The following is a 25,680-nucleotide window of genomic DNA, read 5'->3' as shown; positions in this document are numbered from 1 at the left end:
TCCTACACACACCCATACTAGGTGCCCAAGAACAGCTGGGCCTTCCTGAAAAGCTTCCCTTATTAGGATAAAAAGAGGCCACCTTCCAGTGTGGGAGCTGAGAGAGAGGGAGCTCCAGCTCTTTTCCTTATATTCCTGAGGCCACCAGCAGGGCAGCCTTCAGGGCACAAACACCTCTCTTTCCCTTATTGCAGAGCTGAGACAGAAAGGCCTTTCCAAAAAGGGGAAGAAGAAAAATATTTACTAAAATGCAGTGGGAAAATAAATTACGGAAACTGTATTCAACATAAAAACATCCACATTTACAAAGCTGCAGTCCTGATAAACAACCACCCAGGAATCCAGCACTGAGCTTAATCAGTCCTAAATCCCCTCATGTGCTTTGGAGGGGCTGGTTCAGCAGAACTTCACCAGGGTGGGACTTGGTTTCCTGATTCTCAAGGGCTGGTCAGATGAGCTGGCATAGCTTGGTCCCAAGCAAACCCGAAATGACCCTTCTCCAACCATGAAGTGTTGTGTGTGTTTTGTTTAGTTAGTACTGAAGATTTCTTTGTACTCCTCTGACTTTGACTTGTCTCTCAAGTAAACTGGGTTCTGGAATGAAGATTCTTCTAGTTCTTCTGGCTGCTGTGGAGAAAAGACGATCAGTTCAGGCACTGCCATGAGCACTTTCTTCAGACAAAATCACCCATGGCCTTGGGGGTGGGGCAGCCCAGCACGTGTTAGACGTGAGACAGGATTAGAACTGCTCACTCCCGGCCCATGGGCCTCATCACAGCACTCTTACCTGATGGCCAGAGTCAAACTGTGGTGCCAGTGCAACAGCTCCTCCTGGTCTGTGCACATAAGCAGTAGCTTCTCATGGGGAAAGGACAGCTAGGGAGAAATCACCACTTAGTGCAGGGCTCAGAAAGGTCCAGGCTAAAGCTGAAGGCCTTGCTGTTTCCATGAAGGTAATTCAGGGCTGAGGTGAGAACTAGGGATGAACCCCAACCCCCCTCTCATCTCAATGCAGGTGGCTTAGTTCCTCTGAAGGGGGCCTAGGCCAAGGGGATAAATAGTACATAGGCATTCAGGGCCTGTTTTGAGCCTCTCCTACCGAACTAGGGCTCCCGCCCATAACTTACGCTGAGCAGTCCACCACAAGGGCCTCCTGAGTGGCCAAAGACTCTGTGGAGTTGACACTGGGCCATGGGGTAGAGGGCACGGCAGGCAAAGGTGCCACTCTGCAGCAGGTGCAGTGGGGGTCGAGGTTTGGCCATGAGGAGCACATCGGAGAAGAGGAAGAACATTCGGGGCCGGGGCTCCCCATGGGGAGGCACTACCAATAGCCAGCCCTGGCGTAGGAACCAGCGACCTGGGGGGCGGTGGGAGAGCTGTTATTCTGGTGCAGCTCCAGGACCACGATCCATGGGAGCAGAAGGAAGGGGAGGCTAAGGAAATAGGGCATGTGTGCTGGCAATACAGAAAAAGGGTCAGAAAAGGGGAGTTTGAGGATTGGGAATGGGGTGGGGCACAGAGAAGGGGAGCGCGCAGTACCTGAGGTAAGCCCCTTTGCCTGGCGGCCACTGAGCAAAGCCTGAACACGCCGGAGGTGCTGGTCATTCTTCTGTTTCTGACCAATGCTGTAGACTCTCTGGGCGGTTTCACTTATCAGCCGGGCAGCCCCTGGAACAACACCCCCCACCCCATTCCTGGTACAGGACTTTGGGTGACTGATGGTGAGGAAAGGCTATTCTGGAGGGGACTAGGGTGAGGGTCTAACCTCTGGGAGGGCAGGCAGGGCAACAGACACGTTGTGTACATGTCAGTGGAAGATAGGGACATACCAGACATTGTTAGAGGACAGAACCAGAAAGGCAGAACCAGAACAGGAGAGGCAGCCTCCTGCCTGTGTTTCAGAGGAGCAAGAACATACGTGTGAGCTGTTGCTGGTCAGGGCTGTTGGGACCTGTGTTTTCAGCCAAAGCCACAACAAGATTCTCATACCTGGAATTAGACAGCTAGAAGTCCACGAGGGGAAGTAGAGTTGGGCAGAATTCCTTCTGCCTGACCTACAGATCGCTCCCAACACACACTTTAGTTGCAAGGCCAGGAAAGACCTGCTTTTGATGGTTGCATTCCTTTCTTTCATCTGGGACTCAGAACCCAGGCTCACCCCACATGGCCCTCTGCTTCCATCTTCCCACACTGAAGAGTCAGGAGCAGACTGACCATGATTTGGGAGTCTAGTTAATTAGATTAATGAAATTTAATCCAAGATTAATGAAAATTAATCCATCCAAGGAGGATCTAAAGACAACCTGACTATATGCTCTTAACGTCCCCAGGAACAAAAATCTAAGGTAGGCAAACCTCTCACCTCAACCGACTCTTCCAGATACCTTGCTTCTATTACAGGCCCCCTCACTTCAGTGCAGACTTCCACATTCCTAGCTAAGGGCCTGAGCTGCAGACCCCAGCTACTCCAGTGGGTTCACATTTACTCTTGCAAGAGGTTTTTAAGAGCGGTTGGTCCCAGGAGAGGCAATGGGACAGAAGCCATAAACCCCACAAAGCTGAGAGCAGCGATCATACAGACCCAGAAAAGAGAGGTTGGCTGAATCCAGGGGAGTTTACTCACTGCTGGAGCCTCTGCAGAGGCAGAGGGAGCAGGTCCTGAAGATGAAGGCTCCCAAACTCAGGGCGGCCTTCCTGAAGTCGCACAAACCTCCGGAAACGCTTGTTTTTCTTTAGTTGCTCCTGGAGTGATAGGGAAAGGATTGGCAGCAGGGAGAGAAGCCACTCCTTATATTGTATTCATCTGTGTACACCCCCCCACCCGGCCCTCTGTAAGCTGTGTGCTCCTGGGAGAAGCCCTACAGTGAACTTTGGAGAGATGGGGGACACCTACGGGGCTGTAGAAATGTAGGAACAGTATGAGTGAAGTTTGGAGCTCCAGAGGAAGAGGCAATGTATGGGGCAAGAGGGGAAGAACTTGAGATTATCTTCGGGTTACCTGCAGGGTGGTCCGGGACCTCTCTGCGTTGGCAGCAAATTCGGTGTAGAGCTCCAGGTGGGGGCAGAAGCTTTCCAGCCCCTGTCCCCAGTGCCCTCCTTCGAGGTAGGGAAGAAGCTCTCTGCGTGGGTGAGGATAGTAAAAGCAGTCCAACAACTACTCAGGCACCACCTCATTGAATTCTCATAACCTTGCCCTGGAGGTAGTGGTATTATCCCATTTTACAGATGGAAGGTGGGGCAGGGTAAGGCACTGGGCCAAGACCACGGCTGAGGCAACTGGCAGACTCCGTATATGAACTTGGGTCTCCCCCGACTCCAAGCTTCGTGCACTGCCAGAGGCGAGTGCCCCCCCCCCGCCTTCTCTTTCCCCTCGCCCCTCTACTCACTGGCTGGCGCCGTAAATGAGCTCCCAGGGCCCAAACAGGGCCTGACGCTCTGCTGGTCGCAGGGTGCCCTTGGCTTTCAGAATCCCCACGAAGTACTGCGGAAGGAGAGTACAGGTATATAATCTGCCAGAAGAGGAGGCTAATGCCAAGCCGCTGCTAGAAACTAGAATGCCTGAGCTCCCTAAATGCAGGCGGCCGGCCCAAGACCCACTATACCTCGCAGAGACCCTCCTATACCCTGGGGTCCCCGCCCCATACGGGAGGGCGTGCGCGTCCGCACCGTGGCCACCAGCCCCAGCTGTTCCTGGTAGCGCCGCTCGGTCTCCAGCAGCTCCCGGGCAGTGCAGGCGCGTTTCCGCTCCCAACGGGCACGCTGCTCTTGAACTGTGCACCGTCCGCTGGCGCCGCATCTCTCCATGCCAAGCTGAGGGGTCGGTTCTTCCGGCCGCAGCCCGCCAGACATTCAAATCCCAACCGCTCCGGGGGCGGGGCCAGAGAGAGGAGTGCGCCCCCTGGCGCCGGGAGGCTGCGCGCAGGACGGAGCATGCGCGGCGGCCCGCGGAAAGGCCCTGAGTCTCTGCGGTTAGGACCTTGCCCTACCGCCAGGGCGGCGCTGCAGGTGCGAGAAGCCAGCTCAGGCGGCGTTGAGTGGGGCAGGTGGGTGGCCCTCCTCTGGACTGGCGCGCGCTAAGTTGGGGCTGTAGTCTGGACCTTGGAAAGCAGACATCAGCGGGACCTCAGTGTCCTATCTGTAAAATTAGGAAAGGGGCAATAATTACCGTACATATTCTCTCCTGGGCCTGTGCCAGATCTGGGGTCCAGTCGTCCCCAGTGCTTTCACTACTAGGAAACCTCAGGGGTCACAAGGTTTGAAATGTTTTGGCCCTTGGACAAGTTTATAGGTTTTAAGTTACTAACTCGTTTTTTCCTTTCATACTGATCCAAAACCTGACAGCCCATTAGCTCCTGATCAGCAAATGTCAGTAACTAACGTGGTGGTCAGAATTGCTGTAATTCTGGTCAAAGGCTCAAGCTTGTAGTTGATTAGTCTGTGCTACCCCGTCAAAGATAAAATGGACCAGATTTTCCTTACTTCGTTAGGTCTTTCGAGAAATTGGCAGTAGCCCTAGAGGGTAAATTGGCAGAGCCATTTTGCCAATATGTATGAGAAGTCTTAAAATGTGCTTACTCTTGGGGTGCCTGGGTGGCTCAGGTCGTGATCCCAGGGTCTTGGGATCGAGCCCCGCATCGTGCTCTCTCCTCGGCAGGGAGCCTGCTTCCCTTCCTCTCTCTCTCTGTGTGCCTCTCTGACTATTTGTGATCTCTGTCTGTCAAATAAATAAATAAATATCTTTTTTTTTTTTTAAGTGCTTACTCTTATCACCTAGAAGTTCCATTTTTAGGAATGCACCCTAAAGAAATAGATGTGAACAAAAATATGTATACCAAAAAATATATATATATATATATATATATATATATATATATATATATATACCAGAATGGGTGGTACAGTGTTGTTTGTAACCTTATAAAAATTGGAAGCCTTCTAAATGTCCAGTGGTAGAAAATTGGCTAGGAAAATTATGGTACAGCTATTTGAAGGAATATGAAAGCATTACAAATGTAAAAAGCCTATCAATATGGAAAAACATGCAGAGTATATTGCCAAGACCAAAAAACCAGGCTAACAAAGCTGTTTGTACAATATGATCCCATTTAGGTATAGCATATATAGGACTGGAAGGATAAGCAATTAAGAGGTAGTTGTGGTTGTTATCTCTGGGTGATGGGATTGAAGTTAATGCACTCTACAAATATTTTTTAAGCATCTAATCTGTGTCAGGCACTGGGTCGCTGAGGTTAAAGAGGTGAATGGGACAAATAAGATGATTTTTTAAAATTCTTTTTTTTTTTTTAAGATTTTATTTACTTGACAGACAGAGTAGGCAGAGAGGCAGGCAGAAAGGAAGGGAAGCAGGCTCCCTGCTGAGCAGAGAGCCCGATGTGGGGCTCGATCCCAGGACCCTGGGATCATGACCTGAGCCGAAGGCAGAGGCCCTAACCCACTGAGCCACCCAGGCGCCCCCAAAATTCTCTTAATGTTTTTCTCCTTTTTGTAAGTTTTCTGCTGGAGCATGCAAGCATTACATTTTATTTATTATTTTTTAAGATTTTATTTATTTATTTGACAGAGCACAGGTAGGGGGAGCAGCTGTCAGAGGGAGAGGGAGAAGCAGGGGAGCCTGATGCAGGGCTTGATCCCAGGACCCTGGGATCATGACCTAAGGCAAAGGCAGATGCTTAAATGACTGAGCCACCCAGGTGCCCTGCATGCATTACTTTTTTTTTTTTTTTTAAGATTTTATTCATCTATTTGACAGACATAGATCACAAGCAGGCAGAGAGGCAGAAGCAGGCTCCCTGCTGAGCAGAGAGCCCAACGCGGGGCTCAATCCCAGGACCCTGAGACCATGACCTGAGCCGAAGGCAGAGGCCCAACCCACTGAGCCACCCAGGCACCCCCATGCATTACTTTTTAACCGGAAAAAAATATACTATTAAAAACCAAAATGTTAAGAAACTTTCAGACCCTGCATTCCTCCCACTGTGGAACCCTAGGAATTTGGAACCCAAGACAAAAACCAGAGTACTGTTAGGGTTTTGAGGTCCCCTCTAGCTCACTGACATTCTAAGAATTCTAAGGAGAAATGCTGGACTTAGATCAGGGAAAAACAACTTGAAGGGTTGAATGGCGGAAAGAGAAAGTTTGGGTCAGACTGTACCTTGGACTCAAGGAAACTGATGATACCATATAGGTGAGGACTAGTTACACACTCTTCAGTGAATGTGGGGCAGTCCACGCTAGGAGTTCATGGCAAGATGGGACAGATAATCCCACAGTAATCTTTTTTTTTTTTTTTAAGATTTTATTTATTTATTTGACAGACAGAGACCACAAGTAGGCAGAGAGGCAGGCAGAGAGAGAGGAGGAAGCAGGCTCCCCACTGAGCAGAGAGCCAGATGCGGGGCTCGATCCCAGGACCCTGGGATCACGACCTGAGCCAAAGGCAGAGGCTTAACCCACTGAGCCACCCAGGTGCCCCAATCCCACAGTAATCTATATCACTAGGAGTCTCTTCTGCAGCCCCGGGATGAGCAGAAACATGGCCCTAAATGTCTGAAGGCACAGACCCTAATGACCAAAGACTTGGCCATAAACACCACAGAGAGGCCATGCACAGGCAGGTGGTGCCCCAGTCAGTTGGTCCTGAGTACACCATGTCCCAACCTGGGAAAGGTCCCAGAGTAAGACTCTGGGAGCTTGAACCTGTTTTAGAGTTTGGCAGTCTCCCAGCTGCAAAGGCATGATCCAGGGTCAGAGTCTATACTCCCCACCCAGACCAGAGACACAGTCACACACAGAAACAGAGCGCTGAAGAAAGACACAGCAGCATGAAGAATGGCATTTGGAAAATTAAAAGGCTGAAACAGAGAGAGACCTGCACATAGACACAGATCTAGGCTCTGAAACATTGACTAAAAGCAGCTGAGATGGCAGAGAGGCAGGTGGATGTAGAGTGCTGCAGAGAAGTGTACCAGGAAATCTTGACAGAGACCAAAAAAGGAAACGATGAAAATATGAAGAACATTTGTAAAGAGGGAAAATGAAGTAAAGCTGGGATGGGTCTTGGAGAAAGATCTCCACACATACAGACTCCAGACCCCAGTAAGCATGGTGCTTCTGTCTACTGTGGCTGCCCATGACCTCTTCCACCTCAACTAGACTTGTCATTACTACATTCTGTCTTGTCCAAGTCCATCCAATTCGGTATCACTAGCATGTACCCTCCATGAGTCAGTGTCTAACCAACGTGCTGACATCACAGCCAACCCAGACAATAAGCTGACCTTCCACATTGCGCACTGGATCAGATTTCCATGGATGGCTCTTAATTTGGCTCCAGAAATAGCAACCTGGATTGTTAGGCTGCCTCCCTCCTTGGAGGACAGCAATTGTTCAGCTCTGTGCAAGTTTTGGTATACACTGTGACAGTTAATCTGACAAGGCAGATAATTTGGGGTGCTGTAAAAATGTGACCTCATGCTCTTGGCAAACACAAGTCATCCGACAATGAACTCCCTGAGGGCAGGGAAGCCGTCTTAGTTGATTTGGTTTTCCTCAAGTCCTGGCAAGGTGATCTGCAGAGAGAAAAATGCTCCATAATGGTTGGTGAATAAAAGACTTAATCAAATACTGGACCCTGCCCTTATGGAACTCAATGCTATTAGAGCAGATAAAATGTCATAAATCACCATAATATAAGTTGGATGGTGGGCAAGGTTATTAGTAAGGGTAGGCAAAGAACTGTAGTGGTTCAGTGGCACCAGAAATCTCTTCCTGTGGAAGAGAGTGGAGGAGGTGGCCCTTGAGCTAAGTCTTGAATCATAGGAGGGACTTAGACAGGAGAGACAGTAAAACTATTTTACAGGGTAGTGGGTACAGAAGTACTGATTCCTGACAGTGGAAGCTGGTTGGGCCTCTGCTGTGCCAGTCATGACCTCTTTATTATTATTAAAGATTTTATTTATGACCTCTTTATTATTATTATTATTATTATTATTAAAGATTTTATTTATTCATTTGCAGAGAGATCACAAGTAGGCAGAGGCAGGTGGAGAGAGGGGGAAGCAGGCTCCCTGCTGAGTAGAGAGTTCGATGCATGGCTCAATCCCAGGACCCTGAGCTGAAGGCAGAGGGTTAACCCACTGAGCCACCCAGGCACCCCTATTTTTTAAAAAAATATTTTATTTATTTATTTGACAGACAGAGATCACAGCAGGCAGAGAAGCAGGCAGAGAGAGGAAGGGAAGCAGGCTCTCCACCAAGCAGAGAGCCCAATGCGGGGCTTGATCCCTGTACCCTAAGACCATGACCTCAGCCGAAGGCAGTGGCTTTAACCCACTGAGCCACCCAGGCGCCCCTATTTTTTTTTTTTAAGATTTTATTTATTTATTTGACAGAGAGAGATCACAAGTAGGCAGAGAGGCAGGCAGAGAGAGAGAGAGGAGGAAGCAGGCTCCCTGCCGAGCAGAGAGCCCAGTGTGGGACCTGATCCCAGGACCCTGAGATCATGACCTGAGCTGAAGGCAGAGGCTTTAACCCACTGAACCACCCAGGCATTACCTTTTTAGATAAGAGATTAGTAGAGACCCCAGAGAAGAGGGAGGTAGAAGGTGCGCCCTGAAGCTGGGAACTAGTTCTTAACAGGATTAGAAATATTTCAACATGTTTCTCTAATGCATACAATCATACTGGCACATATCTATTGAATTTAGCCCCAGATAAGAACTTCCTGAGATGGCCTTAATCTCTTTTGGTTTGTTGAAACTGTGGGGACCTTACTAGAATGTGAGCTACAGAACAGTAGAGGTGGGTTCTCTAGTTCAGTGCTGCATCCCTAGGGGAGTATCAATGTTTTTCAAATGAACAGGCATACTGGGAACCCCAAGTCCATTCTTAGGGTCCTTTCAGTCTTCATCTCCTTGTATCTGCTCTCCCCCTCCAATCCATGCTCCACACCAGCACTCAACACAACCTAATATGAGAATTGGATTCTGTCATTCTCCTGCACAAGATACTTGATGCCTTTCCTTTGCACAAAATACCATTCTCCCCATTGTTTTTAGCAATTGAATTGCTACTTCTCCAAAAGCCAGATCAGATTTTGCCTACTTCTTTATTACTTTCTAAGGCAGAATTAATCTCTCTCCACTGAATATTGTGCCCTCACTCACTAGACAGTGAGCTCCTTAGGGCAGGGATTGTATCTTATTCATTTCTGTACATTTAGTCCATAGCCCAGTGCTGGACATAGTAGAGGCTAAATAAATTTTGTTAAATATAAGAGTGAATGGTATTCCCAGCAGTGAGAACTAGATGAACAAAGGTGGTCAGAGGTTGGGGGGGAAAATGAATGTTTTAATTTGGCTGGAGTATGAGGGAGAATAGTAGGAGATAAAATGGAAAGGATTCTTGGGTAAGATTTTGAAGGACTTGAAAGTCAACTAGAGGAAGAAGATGGGCAGATGGAAGCTAATGAAGGTTTTTGAACAGATGTATAATATGATGAAAAATCAATTTATTGTAAAGTCTTCACAGTCCCTCTTGTACATATACTCAGTTTTGCATTTAAAGATTTTTTATTTACTTATTTGACAGAGACACACTAAGAGAGGGAACACAAGCAGAGCGAGTAGGAGAGGGAGAAGTGGGTTTCCCACTGAGCAGGGAGCCTGATGGGGGGCTCCATGTGGGGCTCAATCCCAGGACCCTGGGATCATGACCTGAGCAGAAGGCAGACACTTAAGGACTGAGTCACCCAGGTGCCCCACTCAGTTTTCCATTTATACTCAGATTTGCCTCCCACCTACCTATCTGTCCTCCTGCTCCCAGGCTTCCCCAGCAGCTTGTCCTACCCCTTTATCTGCTCCCTGGCTAGGCCAGGGATATATACATGGGCTGCTTCCCCTCTCAGCCAGAGGCTGTGGGGGCCCCAACTCCCTGTCTTTCCCCTTCTCTGCCTGGGCCTGGGAAGCAGGCCAGGGTTAGCTGAGGCTGCCTGGTGAGCAGCTGGGCGGTGCCAGGGGGAGCCTGTGTAGTGCCAGGTGGTGCCTTGGATTCCAGGCTAAGCCTGTGACCCCGATAACCTCCTGCTTGTGCACATACCTGCCCCTCGCACCACCCCCATTCAGGCTTTGGTATCGGGGAGGGGGCACAGGGCCAGGCAGACCCACAGGACTTTGGCTCCATCTCTACAAAAGGGCCCTCTGTGAGTCAGCCTGCTCCCCTCCAGGCTTGCTCCTCCCCCATCCAGCTCCTGTTTCCGATGCACGTACAGCCCGTACACACCGTGTCTGGGACACCCCACAGTCAGCCACATGGCTCCCCTGTGCCCCAGACCCTGGCTCCCTCTGTCGATCCCAGCCCCTTCTCCGGGCCCTGCCCTGCAACTGCTGCTTGCACTGCTGCTCCTGGTGCCTGCCCATGCCCAGAGCCTGTCCCGTATACAGGGGACGCCTGGGTTGGGAGGAGATTCATCTGGGGAAGATGATCAACTGGACAGGGAAAAGCTACCCAGTGAAGAGGACCCACCCGGAGACGAGGACCCACCGGGAGAGCAGGACCCATCTGGAATGAAGACTGAACCAGGAAAAGAGGATTCTCTGAAGTTAGAGGATCTGCCTACTGTTGAGGCACCCAGGGACCCCCAAGGCTCCCAGAATAATGACTACAGGCACAACAAAGGTAAGCGGTCATCGGCCCTCCAAATCTAGACTCCAGGAGGTTTGTCCTTCCCACACTAAACCCCAGCCCAGGCAGGGATTATTCAGAGAAGGAATGGAGTCTGCACTCCGACAGTAGTCTTTCCCATCCCCAGGGGATCTCATGCCACTAGACCCTTCCCCTTTCAGAGCTAGAAGGGGATGAATGGGGAGACAAAAAGCACAGAGGGAGCAAGGTGAGCAGGAAGAGATGAGAAAGAAAAAAGGGGAGGTTGGAGAGGAGAAAGATGCAGAATGTGGAAAGAGAGAAGACAGGTGGAGAGAAGTAGGAATACGAGGGAAGAGAAGAGAAAGGATGGCAGGGGTGGTTGGGAAGCAGAGGAGGAGCCAGAGGGCTTGTAGAGATCACCTTATCTTCAGTCTACAGATGAAGAAATTGAGACCTGGGAAGGGGGAATAAGAAGTAGGGGAACCTGGTATTTTGATTCAGAAACCAGGAACCTTGGGAAGGGAGTTGGAGACAAGGAGAAAGAAAAGAGGGTCTATTGATTTGGGCCTGGGGACTGAGGCCCCCCACCTACTTTACAAAGACACCGGTTGCAAACTGGTATCTCTGAGACCAGTAGGATCTTTGGTTTCCCAAGCTGTGGTGTTATATTTGGTTGCAATCCGTTGTGCTTTATATCTGGCCACGTTAGGTGTTTTGGTTACCTGCTATGACCCTGTAAGACATCTGAGTTGGAGAACCCCTACTAGTAAGGGGGATCCATCTCTTTCTGGCCGCTGGGGAGGGACTGGGCTTGAAGATCGGCTTTTCATTCTTCTCATTGATGCAGGGGATGACCACAGTCATTGGCGCTATGGAGGTGAGACACCTACCCCCTGCACACCCAGCCTGGGCACCCTGCTCTGATCTGACCCCCCAGCCATCCCGAACTCTGATCTTGGGTGTCCCACCCACTGCATCCATGTCTGACAGCCCCCAACGCGCAGCCTGCTCCCTGTTTCTGTCCACATCCCTGATTTCTATTTCCCGCCCCATGCTTTCTCACTCCACCCCCTCCCTTTTTCTACCCCGCTTTCTTATTTCTGATCTTGTCACCAGACTGCCGGTCCACACTCTCTCACTCCAGGCGACCCGCCCTGGCCCCAGGTGTCCCCAGCCTGCGCAGGCCGCTTCCAATCGCCGGTAGATATCCGCCCAGAGCTCGCTGCATTCTGCCGGGCTCTGCAACCCCCCGAACTCCTGGGCTTTGAGCTCCCGAAACTCCCAGAACTGCGCCTGCGCAACAATGGCCACACGGGTGAGGGAGGGGTCTCGCGGCGGAGCCTCGGGGAGGAGGCGGGGAAGGTATCTGCCAAACAGGGACCGGTCCAGAGCCGAGGGCCCGCCAGGCGGGTGCTTGGGAGTTAGGCTGGGCCTTCCAGGTAGGCTGTTCCTCTCGGCTCACCTGCCTCTTCCCTCGCAGTGCAGCTGACTCTGCCGCCGGGGCTGGAGATGGCCCTGGGTCCCGGGCGGGAGTACCGGGCCCTGCAGTTGCATCTGCACTGGGGGGCTGCGGGTCGCCCGGGCTCGGAGCACACGGTTGACGGCCACCGTTTCCCAGCCGAGGTGAGCGCGCAGCGGAGAGGCGAAGGGGGGCGCTGGGCCGGGGGTTTTGCCCACTTCTACCCTGTTTCTCTCCAGATCCATGTGGTTCACCTCAGCACTGCATTTGCCAAAGTTGATGAAGCCTTGGGGCGCCCCGGGGGGCTGGCCGTGTTGGCCGCCTTTCTGCAGGTACCAGCCCTGGACATCCCTATCCCTTGCTTCCCCACGCCCCAGGGCTCACTGTAGCTTGACCCCAGAGATCCCATCCTAGCACACTCACCCTGGCCGCTGGCCGTCCTCATTCACTCATTAATTCATTCGACACGCCCTGTAAGCCAGGCGCTGAGCCACACAAAGGATTCCAAAACCGTGGCTCCGCCTACAGCCGGTGGGGGAGGCTGATACAAAGGGCACAGACAGAGTTAAAGAGGTGGTCAGAGAAAGCTTCACAGAGGAGGTCAAACTTGAAGCCTTCAGTAGTGGAAAAGAAAAGATGTTCCATGCAGAGCCAACAGTGTATGTGGAGTAAGAATATATCCACTCAGGGAATGGCTGTGGAACGGGGTGGGGGCGGGGGGAACGCCAGGAAGAGTAATTTATTGAATACTCCGGTAACCTATAATTTCCGTTTTGTGTAATGCAGTGAAGCCTAGAGAATTATTTAGTGACATCTTTGGACCAGTATGGATCCAGGGTACATACACAGTGATTAGAAGAGGCTAGTAAAAAGGGCAGATGGTGAGATACCTTCTAGGCTCTGTCACTGCCTTACTGACTCTTTAACGCCAGCCTTAACAGCACAAAGTTCAGAGAAGTGCCTCTGAGATAGCATGTCCTTGCTCCAAAGGCAAACACATGAATTATTCAGGTGAATGTAGAGGAAATGTGAATGCAAAGGTTATTATGGTTTTCTGTGGGGAGACCATGAGTGTGTATGTGGACGTAGGATCAGTGAGACTGGAAAAGATAGTAGGACCCAGGTCCCTGGAGGCTTCCTATCCTAGGAAAGTGACCCACCTTCTCCTCCAACTTACCATTGAAAATCAGTCCACCAAGCAGGTTAAATTCGTTTGCAAATAAAAGTAAATCCACTGAGTAGTAATACACAAGACTTTGTGTTCTCCCAGCATTCTCAGAGTATGGGAAGCCCACCTCACCTTCAGGCCTCCAGCCACGACCTTGGATACCTGTAAAATCCTGTCTTGAACTGTCATTTCCCAGGAGGGTCCAGAAGAAAACAGTGCCTATGAGCAGTTGCTGTCACATTTGGAAGAAATTACGGAGGAAGGTCAGTTTGTTGGTTTGGCCACTACCCTCAATACTCTTGTTCATAAAGAACTGTCCTTGGGGAGCCTTAGGTGTGAGGATGGAGATGGGCTGGCTCCCACAGGCAGGGAACCAACGTGTGAACTGACTGTGAGCTTGACAATAATTACAAAGCTGAGCAGAGGCCTACAGGCTTTATGGCTAAAAACCAAAATAAACAGACAAAAACCTCACTCCACCCCCCCAAAAAACCCAAAACTCCACAAAACCCCAAATCAAAACAAAAACCAAAAGAAGACACAAAACAAGCCCCCCCCCCCCAACAAAAGCATTTGGAACTTCAGAGGCTGAGTCCAGAGAGCTAAAATTTTTCTGAAAATTCTCTATTTCTCCTCCATAAGCATCAAATATTTTAAAGTTGTACTTTTGTTGAAAATCTTTGCCTTCTCAGTCACTCTAAGTTATTTTATTTTATTTTTTTAGAAGATTTTATTTATTTATTTGACAGAGAGAGAGAGAGAGATCCCAAGCAGGCAGAGAGAGAGAGAGAGAGAGGGAGAGAGAGGCAGAAGCAGGGCTCCTTGCTGAGCAGAGAGCCCAATGTGGGGCTCGATTCCAGGACCCTGAGATCATGACCTGGGCTGAAGGCAGAGGCTTAACCCACTGAGCCACCCAGGTGCCTCTCACTCTAAGTAATTTTAAACCTCACTTCTGGAACTTACATTTTACCAAACTAGAGGGAACTGTGCTTTTTTGAGTTTTGTGTCTGTTTTTTATGGTTTCAAATGTTTATATTTACAAGTTACTCTGCTCATTCCCTCCCCCCACCTTTTAAAAAAATTTTATTTATTTGACACAGAGAGAGATCATAAGTAGGCAGAGAGGCAGGCAGAGGGGGTGGGGTGGGGTGGGGGGAGGTGGAAGCAGGCTCCCTGCTGAGCAGAGCACCTGATTGTGGGGGGGGCGGGTTCTGACCCTGAGATCGTGTCCTGAGCCTAAAGCAGAGGCTTAACCCACTGAGCCCACCCCAGGGCTCATTTTTCCTTTTGATTCATTTTGGGTTTAAATCTGTAGTCCAGCATGTTATCATAGTATGCAGAATAAGAGTGAAGACTCAGGGAGGACTTTGGGAGCACTTCTTTCACTCTGTGAGGCCCCACAGACTTTTTACCTTATTCTGAGTTAGGTCTTATGCTGAGTTATGGGAAGGGACATACTTAGTGAAGAAGTGGTCTCAGGAAGTTGCATCAGCTTGGCTTCTGGGAGGTGAAACTGTATCCCTATACTCCAAAGCTTTGGAGGAAAGCAGTCCAGGTGGGATTCTGGCACAGGTCCTCTCCACAGACTCAGAGACTTGGGTCCCTGGCCTGGATGTATCTGCGCTGCTGCCCTCTGACCTCAGCCGCTACTTCCGCTATGAGGGGTCTCTAACCACACCCCCCTGCGCCCAGGGGGTCATCTGGACTGTGTTCAACCAGACAGTGAGGCTGAGTGCGAAGCAGGTGGGGCTGGGGCATGGTGGTGACACAGGGGATGTGGGGGAAAGGGGTGTAGGGATGAGATCAAGGTGCATAAAGAGATGAAGCAGCCGTATGGGGGACGAGGGGGACAGAGAGGGTGAAGCCCTGAGGGCTGGCGGTGAGTAGGCCTGTGACCATTTCATTTTCTTGTCATGAGCCTACCCCCACATCTGTCTCCTGACTTCCCTAGCTCCACACCCTCTCTGGCTCCCTGTGGGGACCCGATGACTCACGGCTACAACTGAACTTCCGAGCAACGCAGCCTTTGAATGGGCGAATAATCGAGGCCTCCTTCCTCACTGAAACAGAGGGCAGCCCCAGGACTGTTGAGCCAGGTGCAGCTTTGTGGTGACCCATAGTGCCATGCCCCGTCCCCCACCCCCAATCCCAGATCCGTCATCCTCCCATGTGTCTTCATTTGTGCCTGTGTCTGTCACTGGCAGTCACAGACCCTGGTTCTAATGTGTCCTTTTCCTCTTCAGTCCACCTGAATTCCTGCCTTGCTGCTGGTGAGTCTGTGCCCCATCTCTGGCCCCTGACCCCTTGGCATCATTCAGCCTCAGGAGCTAGGACCACCCCTACCCCTTCTCCTTTTCTGCAGAACAGACCTCCAACCCCAATTAGATAGAGTGTCAGATCAAGGGAGAGAGGATTCCGCTGTCCCCAGGGCAAAAGTTAATTAGCATGAAGCTACAGAAATCTCCTAGCATCCTCCTTCTCAAACAACCTCTTTTACTTTGCTTTTAGGTAAGAAAAAGAGGTGCTTATCTTATTCTTTCTTGTGTATCCAACCCCATTCCTTTGTGGGCCTCTTCTGGATTCTGACACTGAGGGCAACTGGAGAACCTGGGGGAGGGCAGGGTGGGGGATACGCTGAAGCAGGCTGAGGGAATCCTACAGACTCCTCGTCACCCTGAGGCAGCCTCTCCTCTCCCTCCAGGTGACATCCTGGCCCTGGTTTTTGGCCTCCTCTTTGCAGTCACAAGCATCGCCTTCCTTGTGCAAATGAGAAGGCAGCAAAGGTATACCTGCCCACTTCCTGACACCCCTCTTCCTCAGGCCCACTTCCCTGGATGAGTCCAGTTTCATGCACATTGGAGTTTTCTGATTGGGCTTTTGTGTTGTGTAGACTCCGAAGTGGGACCAAAGGGAATGTTAGCTACCACCCAGCAGAGGTCACGGAGACTGTTGCCTAGAGGCCTTGGAACTTGGAGAATGTGCAGAGAAGCCAGCCAGAAGAATCTGAGGGGGAGCTGGAGACTTTGTCCTGTCCTACCCATTATACCACTTTCTTTTTAAGGGCCAAATGTTTTTTAAAATAAATGTTAATAAAATATATGGAAGGCAGCTCTGTTCCCCAGATGAGGAGGATGGTGTATTTATTTCCTATTGCTGCCTTTAAAAATCACCACAAACTTAATGGTAATGCAAATTTATCCTCTTAAGTTCTGGAGGTCAGAAATCCACAATGAATCTTCTGGGCCAAAATCAAGGTGTCAGTAAGGGCTGGTTCCTTCTGGGCACTTTGAGGGGAGGCTTCCTTTTTCGGGTTCTAGATGCCCAATATTCCTTGGGTTGGCGGTCCCTTCCTCTATCGCCCTAGCCTCTTGCTTCCATTGTCTTATCTCTTAACGACTGCCTTTGACCTTCCCTCCCTCTTATAAGAACCTTTGTGATTACACTGGGCCTACTTGGGTCACAGGATAATTTCCTAATTTCAAAATCTTTAGCTTAAACACAAAGTTCCTTTTCCCACATAAGGTAACTTTTCACAGGATCAGGGTGTGGACAGTTTGGTGGGGGAGGGTGGCATTACTGCCTATCACATGTTTTCGGGAAGGTTGTAGAAATGACTGAGATAGAATGGCCTTGGGCACACACACAGCAGTGTATGTGTCTGGGGGTAGGGCAGGCTTAGCCTCCAGGCTTAAAATCATAGTGAGGCTTTAGGGCTTTGACCCTGCTCAAGTAAAATCTGCGTAGCTTTGCTGTTTTTCCTTCAGACTGGCCGCTGCTAGAATGGCACAGGGCCGCTGACTGCAGCTCCTTTGCGGTATGGATAATAAGGGCTTGGATGTTCCCCCAGTCCAGAGGGGCTTCTCTGCTTCACTCAGCCTGTTCACAGCCCTCCTCAGGGAACCCACTGCCCCCACCCCTTGGCTCCCTTGGTAAAGGAAGTCCTACTGTGGAGTATGGTCACTCGGGCCCTTCCACTCCACTGCTCCCCTTGGGCATCCTCTCAGCCTTTCTACTTTGGAAAACTACCACCACCATTGCTAACATCAAAGAAAGGTTTAAAGGGCCCCGTGATGCAGGTAACATCCATTTTATTGTGTTGGGGCGGCGACGGCAGCCCGGCTGGGGGCAGAGCAACCCTCACAGGTTGTTGAGTTCCAGCAGGGTCTGATCCAGAGTCTGGTGTATCTCCACGTTCTCTTCCTTGGCACTGGCCAAGGTCTCTGTGAGGGGAAGCAGCATGTGAGGAGGGGCAGGGAGACATGAGGGGAGATGGGGGATGAGGCAGACTTGGAATGGGATGAAGGCACAGGAAGACATAAGCATGAAGGAATCTGAGGATCCCGTGCCACGGGCAAATGGACGGATTGACCAAGAGAGAGACAGATGCCTCACTCAAGGCTTCGGGGTCGTGGGGGTGGGATGGGGAGGCCTGAGTCATAAACTACTTTACCTCCTTCTCTAGAGGGTTTACCAGAGTTGGAATCAGAAGGGAAGACAAAGACTGAGCCAGAAAGGGGAAGGCCAGACAGACAGGCTTGAGGCAGAAACCAGACCTGCAGTGAAAGCCCCATGTTGGGATGCAGGGTTTTCCCAATGGTCACCCCAGACCTTCACCACCTTCTGGCCCGTCCTTGGCACCTCCCCACCCATCTCCTCTCCAGTCCTTCCTTCATCCTGGAACCGCAGTGGTGTGCTCGGCACTAGTGACAGGGCTAGGTCGGCATAAGAGCGTGTCTCAGAGGCAGCAGAGGGCTCACAGCGACTGACGGGATGATTTGTGCCAACGTGCAGCAGTTAGACAGTGACAGAGCGAGAGTGCCATGTGAAGGGGGTTCTGTGTGGGCCACAGTGTTCTGTGGGTGAGCTCAGTGTGGGGGTGGGGCTCACAAGATTGGGGGTGTCTGTAAGAGCCAGGGTCTCTTGAGGGCGTGAGGAAGTGCTCTCTGGAGGGCAGGAAAACAGCATGGAGACCAAGTTGAGTTTATTAAGCAGCAGAAAGAGGCAGAGGCTGGGTGGAGTGGGTGGATAGAAGGACGAAGCAAGTGCCAAGGTGGGCGGCAGGTGTGGCGGGGGCTCTCTGAGGCGGCGCCCAGCCTGGCTGTGTGATGCTGACCATTTTGCTCCTCCTGCCTGCCTCCTCCCCACAGAGAATGGAAAGAGGAGAGAGAAGGGGCTGAGGGGGCCACACTGGCGTGGGGCTCAGAGGGAGGTGATGTCGTTGAGTGCGTTGTCCAGTTCCTCGCTGATGGCCTTGTACTTCATCTTCTGTGCATAGACCTCGTCTGGGGGTGGGGGTGGGGGTCCAGGGGAAGGGAGCCAGACGGGAGTGTGGGGAGAGGGAATGAAGGGAAAGAGGAAAGGAAGGAGAGAGGGTAATGGAAAGAGAGAACAAGAATCAGAGAGAGGTGGACAAAGATGGAGTAGGAGAAATAGGCCAGAGAACAGGCTGGACAGCCCTGAGGGCTCCCTCTTCCCCTCTCTGTACCCCTGTCTCTTTTTTCTCTGGAGGCCAAATCAGTCCTTCCCCTTGGAGCTCCTACCTCCCTCAGGGACATGGGGCACAGTGCTTTGAATGAGTAGGAGTGCTTGCTTCAAGGGGAGGGTGCTAGGGCCAGAAAGGACAAAGGTCCTAAAGTTGGAGATAAAATTGAGGCTTGCCTGAGAAGGCTAGAAGCATGAGAAGTGGGAATTACGAAAATGAAAGGGTTATCGTAGAATAAAAAGAAAATACAGTTTAGGTACGACATTCTTGCTACTACTGAGAAACAGCCACAGACAGCAAATACCTGGATGTTCATTTTCATCAAATCTAGCTTAAAATAGTATTTTCCATTAATGTCATGAAAACTTAGATATTAAACCAAATCTCTCTATTTTTAATAAAGAGAGCTTTGTGATATAGTGCTATTATGTTGCACTTGGGGACAAATTGTCTAGGTCAGTGCTACTCAAAGTGTGGTCTGAGGACCAGCAGCATTGACCCTACTCAAGTTCGAGAAGCACTGGAGTGGGCACACTGCACCCAGGTGCAGCTACTTGAATGGTGGGCACAGCCCTGGGAGCTGGTGGAGTCCTAGGTGGTCCAACACCAATTTATCTGGGACATGTAATAAGGGACAGACCGACTTAAAAAGGTTTGGGAATTAGGGGAATATCCCTTTACCTTCCAGGTCATCGATGGTCTTCTCCAATTTTGCCACAGACCTCTCGGCAAACTCTGCTCGGGTCTCAGCCTGGGAGTAAAGGTAAGAAGAAGGGGGAATGATAAAAATTAGACCCTCCCAGGTACTTTCACTTAAGTCAACCTCCTCTTCCATCCCTATTCCCAAAGTCCCTGCCACAGGCAGTCTCTGCCGGGGATGGGGGCTCGAGGGAAGAACAGGGATGGGAAGGTCTCACCTCTTTTAGCTTCTCCTCCAGCAGTTTGATCTCCTCTTCATATTTATCTTCTTTGGTGGAATACTTTTAGGGACATACACATGCCATCAGGAGGTCGCCTCCACAACTCCTTCACTCCACTGAGCCCACAGGCTACTCCTGATCTTGTCTCCAGGGAACACCCAGCCCCTCCCTGCCTGAGCGTTCCTCCTCCCTCCCCTGCAGGACCCCATCCTCACTGCCCGTCTACCCCCTTCTACCTTGTCCGCTTGGGCTTCCAGGGATTTCAAGTTGTTGGTAACAATTTTCAGCTCCTCCTCTAGGTCCCCACATTTACTGCAGGGGGTGTGTGGTGGGGGGGTGTGAGGGCACAGTGTGGGAGACAGTGGAGACCGCACAGTGAGGAAGGGGTGGAAGAGAGAAGAGAAGAGCAAAGTTGTGAGAGTGACAGCAGGCAGAGTTTGGAAGCCCCAGGCCCTTCCCAACCCCCAGCAGGTGAGAGAGCAGCCTGAGACTTGGGGGGGAAGGTGAGCTGAGAGAAGGCACCACTGCCCAGAAAGGTCCAGAGAGGTCACTACCTCCTCTTCTGAGGCCATCAGGGACTTGAGGGCCTGGTCCATGGTTCGGAGTTCCTCCTCCAGCTGCCTGGCGCGGCTGGGGGCAGCAGTTAGGGGTCAGAAGACAGGACCTGTCCCTATCGCCCCAAGCCTGGGAAACTGCCTCCCACGGTCCAGAGTACCCCAGAGCCACGGACCAGGCCAAGTTTCACTTGTTGCCCCAGGGTCTCCTTACCTCTCAGCCACCTCTGCTCTCTCTTCTGAGCGCTCCAGCTCTCCTTCCAGGATCACCAGCTTCCTGGCCACCTGCGGGGAGAGGGACAGAAGGCACACACCTCTGGTGAGTGGCTGGGAACATCTGTGGTTTGGGAGGGAGACAAGTGGGGCAGGGCTGTCACCTCCTCGTATTTGCGGTCGGAATCCTCAGCGATGTGCTTGGCCTCCTTCAGCTGCATCTCCTGCAGCTCCATCTTCTCCTCATCCTTCATGGCTCGGTTTTCGATGACCTTCATTCCTCTGAGGCGCAGGGTGTGGGGTGGAAGTGGGGTCAGGACCAGCAGAGACAGGCTGCCAGCCCCTGCCTGGCCCGCCCTCTGGGAGGCTCCCTGCCCACCTCTCGCTCTCGTCAGCTGCCTTCTCAGCCTCCTCCAGCTTCTGCAGGGCTGTGGCCAGGCGCTCCTGCGCCCGGTCCAGCTCCTCCTCTACCAGCTGAATGCGGCGGTTCAGGGAGGCCACATCTGCCTCGGCCTGTGGGTCAAAGGCCAGAGGTCAGGGGGCTTTTTTTTTTTTTTTTTTTTTGCCTTGGATGAGGATCAGAGAGGTTCCAGAGGATGGTAAGATTCTTGTCAGAAAGAATCTGTTTCCTGGCTTCCAGACTTTCAGTCTATTTTTTTTCCTCCCTGCTAACCAACCATCTTTTATCCAGATTCTCTACTCCAGCCCCAAACATGCATTCCTTAACAAGCTCCACTCCTCTGCTTCAGGGACTCTTCTAACACTGTGCATAGTTTCCTGATGGTTATCTGCAGGCCTTTCTGTACCCACTGAAAGAGCTTCAAGCTCAGACCAGGTCTGAGCCCTCCTGACTCCTCCACAACAAAGCCTGGCCCAAGGGGGTGGGGAAAATCGAGCCAACCAGACAGAGCCGCTGCTAAAAACAGCCAATCACAGAGTCAAGCTTAGTGATGTCACCAGCTGCCAGTCAGACTCCCAGTGAGGGGCTTGGTGCCTAGCCAGGCCTAGGGGAGACATCTGTGGCTCTAACAAGGGGCTTCTGAACAGGCCCTTCCCCTTCCCCGCCCCGCCAGGAGGCACCTGGAGGCGGTGCTAGGGCAGTGTGAGTGACACATGTGCAGCCCCAGATCTGCAGTAGAAGTAGAACCACGGAGGTTTTGGGAATGGTCCACGGACAATGATGATACCTTATGAAAATAAGAAGGCAGAGCAAGAAGGGCCTCCAATAAAGGAAAATGAGAGAAGCACTGCAGTTTGGTGTGAAGAGCAGGGGCTCTGAGTCAGCTACAGCTCACTCACTCTACACTTATGTGACCTTGGGCAATTTATTTAGTCCCTCCAGGCCTCAGATTCCTCCTTTTTAAATTTTAAATCTGAGTTGACACAAGCAGTTCCTCTTCTGTAGGTGGTTCTGAGGTAATGCAGGTCTTCTTATAATCAAGACCACGTGGAAGGGCTTGTAAAACCAAACAGGCTTTCTAGCTCCACGCTAGGTGCACTGAAATGAGATTTCCAGGGCAGGAGCTTGGAAATCCCCCCCCCCCCCGCTTTCTTTTTTTTTAAGCTTCCAAGTGATTTTGATGATAAGCCAAGTTTGGGAAATTGTAAAACAGTATGTGGAAAGCACTTGGGCACACTATCCGCAGAGTCTGCACTCCATAAATGTTAGGTTATCCTTGTGTCTCCTTCAGAGACAAAGACCTTGAGATTTAAGATTGGAAAGGACAAAGGACCAGTGTAGGGGAAGAAGTGAAAGAGGGAAGGGATGGGTGGCAGCCCTGGGGGCAGAGCAGGTAGAAAGTAGGTCCTGGGTGGTATGGAACAGCAGGGGAAACTCAGCACCATATAAAGTCATGGCTTGTCCTCCAGGTGCTTGAGGCCACCTAGAGTGACAAAAGCTCATCATGGGCAGAGGACCAGATGACTCAGTGTGGAAGGATTCTGGGGACAGCAGTGGGGATTGGGAAGAATGACTCTGGGGGACCTTAGGGGTCTACTCTAGAGAAAGATGAGACTCTATAAAAGGAAAACTCTCTTTGTGATAGTGGGATGACAAATGACTCTAAAAAGTCTGGGAAGTCCTGGGGTCCTCATCACAGGGCTGAAAATTGCCATTTTCTACTTCTCAAGCTCTTCCCAGTTTATAGATGCTGCTCTCCAACCACAGCCAGGCACTACTGTCCCCACTGGATAAATGTGAAGAGAGAAGGGAGAAACTGAGGCATTGTGTAAGTGAAGTGCTGTGTCCAAGGTCATACAGTAAGTCCAGGCAGTGTTTGCTACTGACTCCTGGCGCTGCTGCCCTGCATCCCTGGCTCTGTCCCTGTCCTCCCCTCCTCCCCTCCAGCCCCCACCCAGCTCCTTGGGTTTCCAGTCCTGCCTCCAGCTGCACTGGGCCTTAGTTATTTATAGAGTGTCAGACACACAGGGCTGTCTTTGCGAGCAGCTGCAGGTCAGTTCCCTCCCAAGTGCCAGGGCTGGTGGAGAACCAAAACCAAGCCTGGAGGTCAGAGAAACCAACCTTGGCAGGGAGGTATTGGGGAACATGGATAATGGTCAACATAAACAGTAATGTCACCTCAGATCTCAAATGTTCAGACCTACTTTTGTCAATCCTACCATACCTCCAATCATAGACTCATTTTAATCCTGGATGGAAGGCAAGTGGGGAAACTGAGGCAGAGAATAGTACAAGTATCATAACCAAAGTCATTTGGATGGTCATTTGGCCATTCTTCAACCTCAAGGTGGGGGCTGGGAATGGCAGAAGGTAGAGAAGTCTGGTTAGGGGGATGTAGGGTGGACAGAGAAATATCAGAGTGAACAGGACTTGGTAAGGTGGCTGCCTTGGCATTTGTGGCCCTGTCCTTCTGTCCTGTGGCCTGGCATGGTCTCAAGGCTGACAGCTTAATGAGGGTAAATGAGGGGCCATTAGAACCTGAGCTGGGCCCCAGTGCACAGCAGGGCTGCTGGAGCCAGAGGTCAAGGCCAGGGAATTTCTAATGGCCCCCCAGGGGTGTAACTCAAGTCAGGCCCCATCTCTGGATTCCTCTCCCTCCTCCTACTCAGTAGAACCTACACCCACACCCCACACCCTGCAAATGGAGCTACAACCTCTTCTCCACTTTCAGCTAGAGGATTAATTGAGGTAGATGGTAAATTCTTGTACCACCCCACCCCCCCACGATGACTAACTGCTTGATCACTGTGCGTTCTAAGAGCTGGAACCAAATGGACTTACAAGGCTGCATCTTCTGGGGGAAATGGTGTGTGGTTTTGATTTACCCACTGCCTTAGATTAATTGTGCAACCTTGCCTTGGCCTGGGTTTCTGAGAGGAAACTATTTCTGTCCTGGTGCTGGGGATGTCCAGGTCCCCTTCTCCCTTCATTCCTGTATCTGGGACCCCTCCCAGTGCACTCTCCCACCATACCCCAGGTACACACTCACATCGGTAGCCTTCTTCTCAGCCTGTTCCAGTTTCTCCTGGGCGTCCTTCACTGACTCAGAATACTTTTCCACCTCATCCTCTGTCCCCTTCAGCTTCTTCTGGAGGGCCTGCTGCTCCTCCTCCAGCTGGGAGGGAGAGGCCTTGGTTAGTTAGGCCGGAGCCCCAGGAAGGAGGTCTGGCTGTGGGTGAGGGGGCTACTAAAAGGTACTTAGAGGCTGTCAGGTAGGAAGCAGGAGAGCAGAGGAAGGACAGTGCAGCCAGGGGTGTTGAGAGGAACCTGGTGGGGCTAGAGATAAAGCTTCCAGCCCCAAGAAGCTGGGCCCATCATTGCTCTGCAGGGGCAGGTGTGGAAATTGGGAGACTGCAGCTGCCCAGGTATGGTGGGTGAGATTAAGTGTGGCTTTGGCTGGGTTCCTGATGGTAATGTGAAAGTCCAGCCCCCACACTGGAGGGGAAAGCCTGCGATCGCAGGCCTCAGGCTAGGGGGCACAGGGCAGGGCCTACCCCTCCCTCGTTAGGGAGGAGGGCGCTGCGCTGGGTCCGGGACCCCCACCTGCTTGCAGCGGTCCTCAGCCTGCTTTTTGTCGGCCTCGGCCTGCTCCGCACGGTCGATGGCATTCTCCTTGTCCAGCTTTAGCATCTGCATCTTCTTCTTGATCGCGTCCATGGCTGCGGTGGGGGGCGGGCCGGCCGACGGGCAGTGTAGACTGGACGAACTGGGCTGGCTGCGCGGACTGGGCGCTCGGGTGACGGGCGAGGAAGACCAAGCGGGACTGGGATGTCCCAGCCGCGCGGGCGCCTAAAAGGCTGGGAGGGGCCGGGCGGAGCCGGGGGCCGGGACCCTCCCCCACCGCGGCCCAAACCTTGTAGGGGCAGAAGCTCAGCCGGGTGGGGGAGCGCGGCTGCCCCCTGCGCCCACCCCCCTCGGGACCGCCCTCCTCGAGGCTCCTCCCCTTCCCCCACCCCCCAGCCGTCGGAAGGTAAAGTAGCTGGTACAGTCTGCTGGAAAAACTCTGGTCTTGCGGAGGGGAGGGGGACCCTCGGGCTGGGGGCTCTAAAGTTCCTCTGAGTGACAGCCGGGCCCAGTAACAGCTGCGGTTGGGGCCCCTGGGGCTATTTCGGGGCGTGAGCTCACGGCAGCTGCGCGGCCGCAGGGACCCGCGTGCCCCCCTCAGCTGCAGCAGTCGCTGCCCTTAATTTAGAAGTTTCCTGTAAATCCCCCTGGATTAAATGTCTCTTGGGAGGCGGGGCTCCTCCGTGGTTCGAGTACCTCAGTTTACCCCGAGTCCCAGACTCTGGGTCAGCGTTACTGACGTGGTAGTGACAGCGGTGAGTCTCACCAGGGACTTGGGGAAGCTGAGGCAGGAAGGGAGCCCAGGGTCCCGAGCCAGTGAGGAACGAGGCCGGGCCTGCTGCCCCCGAGGGCGGGCCTGACCTCTCTTCCCCTCGCTTCCCCTTCCAGCCCCTGCCCCGGAGGCAGCGCCCCTCCTACGGTGGCGGAACGGCTAGGTACCCAGCTCCGCGCCCCGCTCGCCCTGCCCGCCATGTGCCCCGCATATTTTCCGCGTGGCTCCCGCCGGGCCCGACCCAGCGCGCTCCCCGCCCCCACCCCCGGGACGCGGCCCTTCCGTCCCCTCTCCCTCCCCCTGCCGGCTTTCCAATCGCCGCCGCTGCCCCGCGCGCCCTGCCTCCTTTCCTTCTCCTTGCGGACTCTCTTGTCTCCTCTTGCTGGCCAACTTTACGCCAAAATTTCTTTTCTGCCCTTTTTTGGG

At 52.1% G+C, this 25,680-nt stretch overlaps 3 protein-coding genes across 7 annotated transcripts; 1 reads left to right on the top strand and 2 right to left on the bottom strand.

Moving 5' to 3' along the window:
* Positions 1 to 218: 218 nt before the first annotated feature.
* On the bottom strand, positions 219 to 3,958 carry ARHGEF39 (Rho guanine nucleotide exchange factor 39). The gene is given in 10 exon segments (XM_032307397.1): positions 219 to 627; positions 788 to 876; positions 1,128 to 1,357; positions 1,540 to 1,668; positions 1,919 to 1,989; positions 2,624 to 2,742; positions 2,999 to 3,119; positions 3,387 to 3,481; positions 3,667 to 3,809; positions 3,812 to 3,958. Coding segments are annotated over 10 exon segments (1,134 nt in total). The 5' UTR covers positions 3,933 to 3,958; the 3' UTR covers positions 219 to 611.
* CA9 (carbonic anhydrase 9) lies at positions 3,913 to 16,512 on the top strand. Of its 2 annotated transcripts, XM_032307388.1 has the most exons (12): positions 3,913 to 4,005; positions 10,461 to 10,695; positions 11,510 to 11,539; positions 11,807 to 11,977; positions 12,143 to 12,285; positions 12,361 to 12,453; positions 13,486 to 13,552; positions 14,875 to 15,032; positions 15,241 to 15,385; positions 15,533 to 15,559; positions 15,991 to 16,072; positions 16,180 to 16,508. In XM_032307388.1, exons 1-12 carry the CDS (start codon positions 3,931 to 3,933, stop codon positions 16,244 to 16,246), a joined length of 1,293 nt encoding a protein of 430 aa, XP_032163279.1. In that variant the 5' UTR covers positions 3,913 to 3,930; the 3' UTR covers positions 16,247 to 16,508. The 2 variants fall into 2 exon arrangements, with proteins under 2 accessions (XP_032163279.1, XP_032163278.1); XM_032307387.1 differs by lacking the exon at positions 3,913 to 4,005 and having other exon boundaries at positions 9,726 to 10,695; positions 16,180 to 16,512.
* Positions 16,513 to 17,360: 848 nt separating this feature from the next.
* TPM2 (tropomyosin 2) lies at positions 17,361 to 25,480 on the bottom strand. 4 transcript variants are annotated; one of them, XM_032307408.1, is made up of 9 exons: positions 24,462 to 25,480; positions 23,908 to 24,033; positions 20,838 to 20,971; positions 20,623 to 20,740; positions 20,460 to 20,530; positions 20,246 to 20,321; positions 19,689 to 19,751; positions 19,453 to 19,522; positions 17,361 to 17,509 (listed from the first exon to the last, which is right to left on the bottom strand). In XM_032307408.1, the coding sequence occupies exons 1-9, from the start codon at positions 24,573 to 24,575 to the stop codon at positions 17,427 to 17,429; spliced, it is 855 nt and encodes a 284-aa protein (XP_032163299.1). In that variant the 5' UTR covers positions 24,576 to 25,480; the 3' UTR covers positions 17,361 to 17,426. The 4 variants fall into 4 exon arrangements, with proteins under 4 accessions (XP_032163299.1, XP_032163297.1, XP_032163298.1 ...); XM_032307406.1 differs by lacking the exon at positions 20,246 to 20,321 and adding an exon at positions 19,928 to 20,003 and having other exon boundaries at positions 24,462 to 25,473; XM_032307407.1 differs by lacking the exon at positions 17,361 to 17,509 and adding an exon at positions 18,254 to 18,571 and having other exon boundaries at positions 24,462 to 25,474.
* Positions 25,481 to 25,680: the final 200 nt, after the last annotated feature.

Source organism: Mustela erminea, chromosome 12 (genome assembly GCF_009829155.1).
Source record: "Mustela erminea isolate mMusErm1 chromosome 12, mMusErm1.Pri, whole genome shotgun sequence".
NCBI classification, from domain to species: domain Eukaryota; kingdom Metazoa; phylum Chordata; class Mammalia; order Carnivora; family Mustelidae; genus Mustela; species Mustela erminea.
The sequence above is the reverse complement of the archived record's forward strand: the minus strand, read 5'-3'. Positions and strand labels throughout refer to the sequence as shown.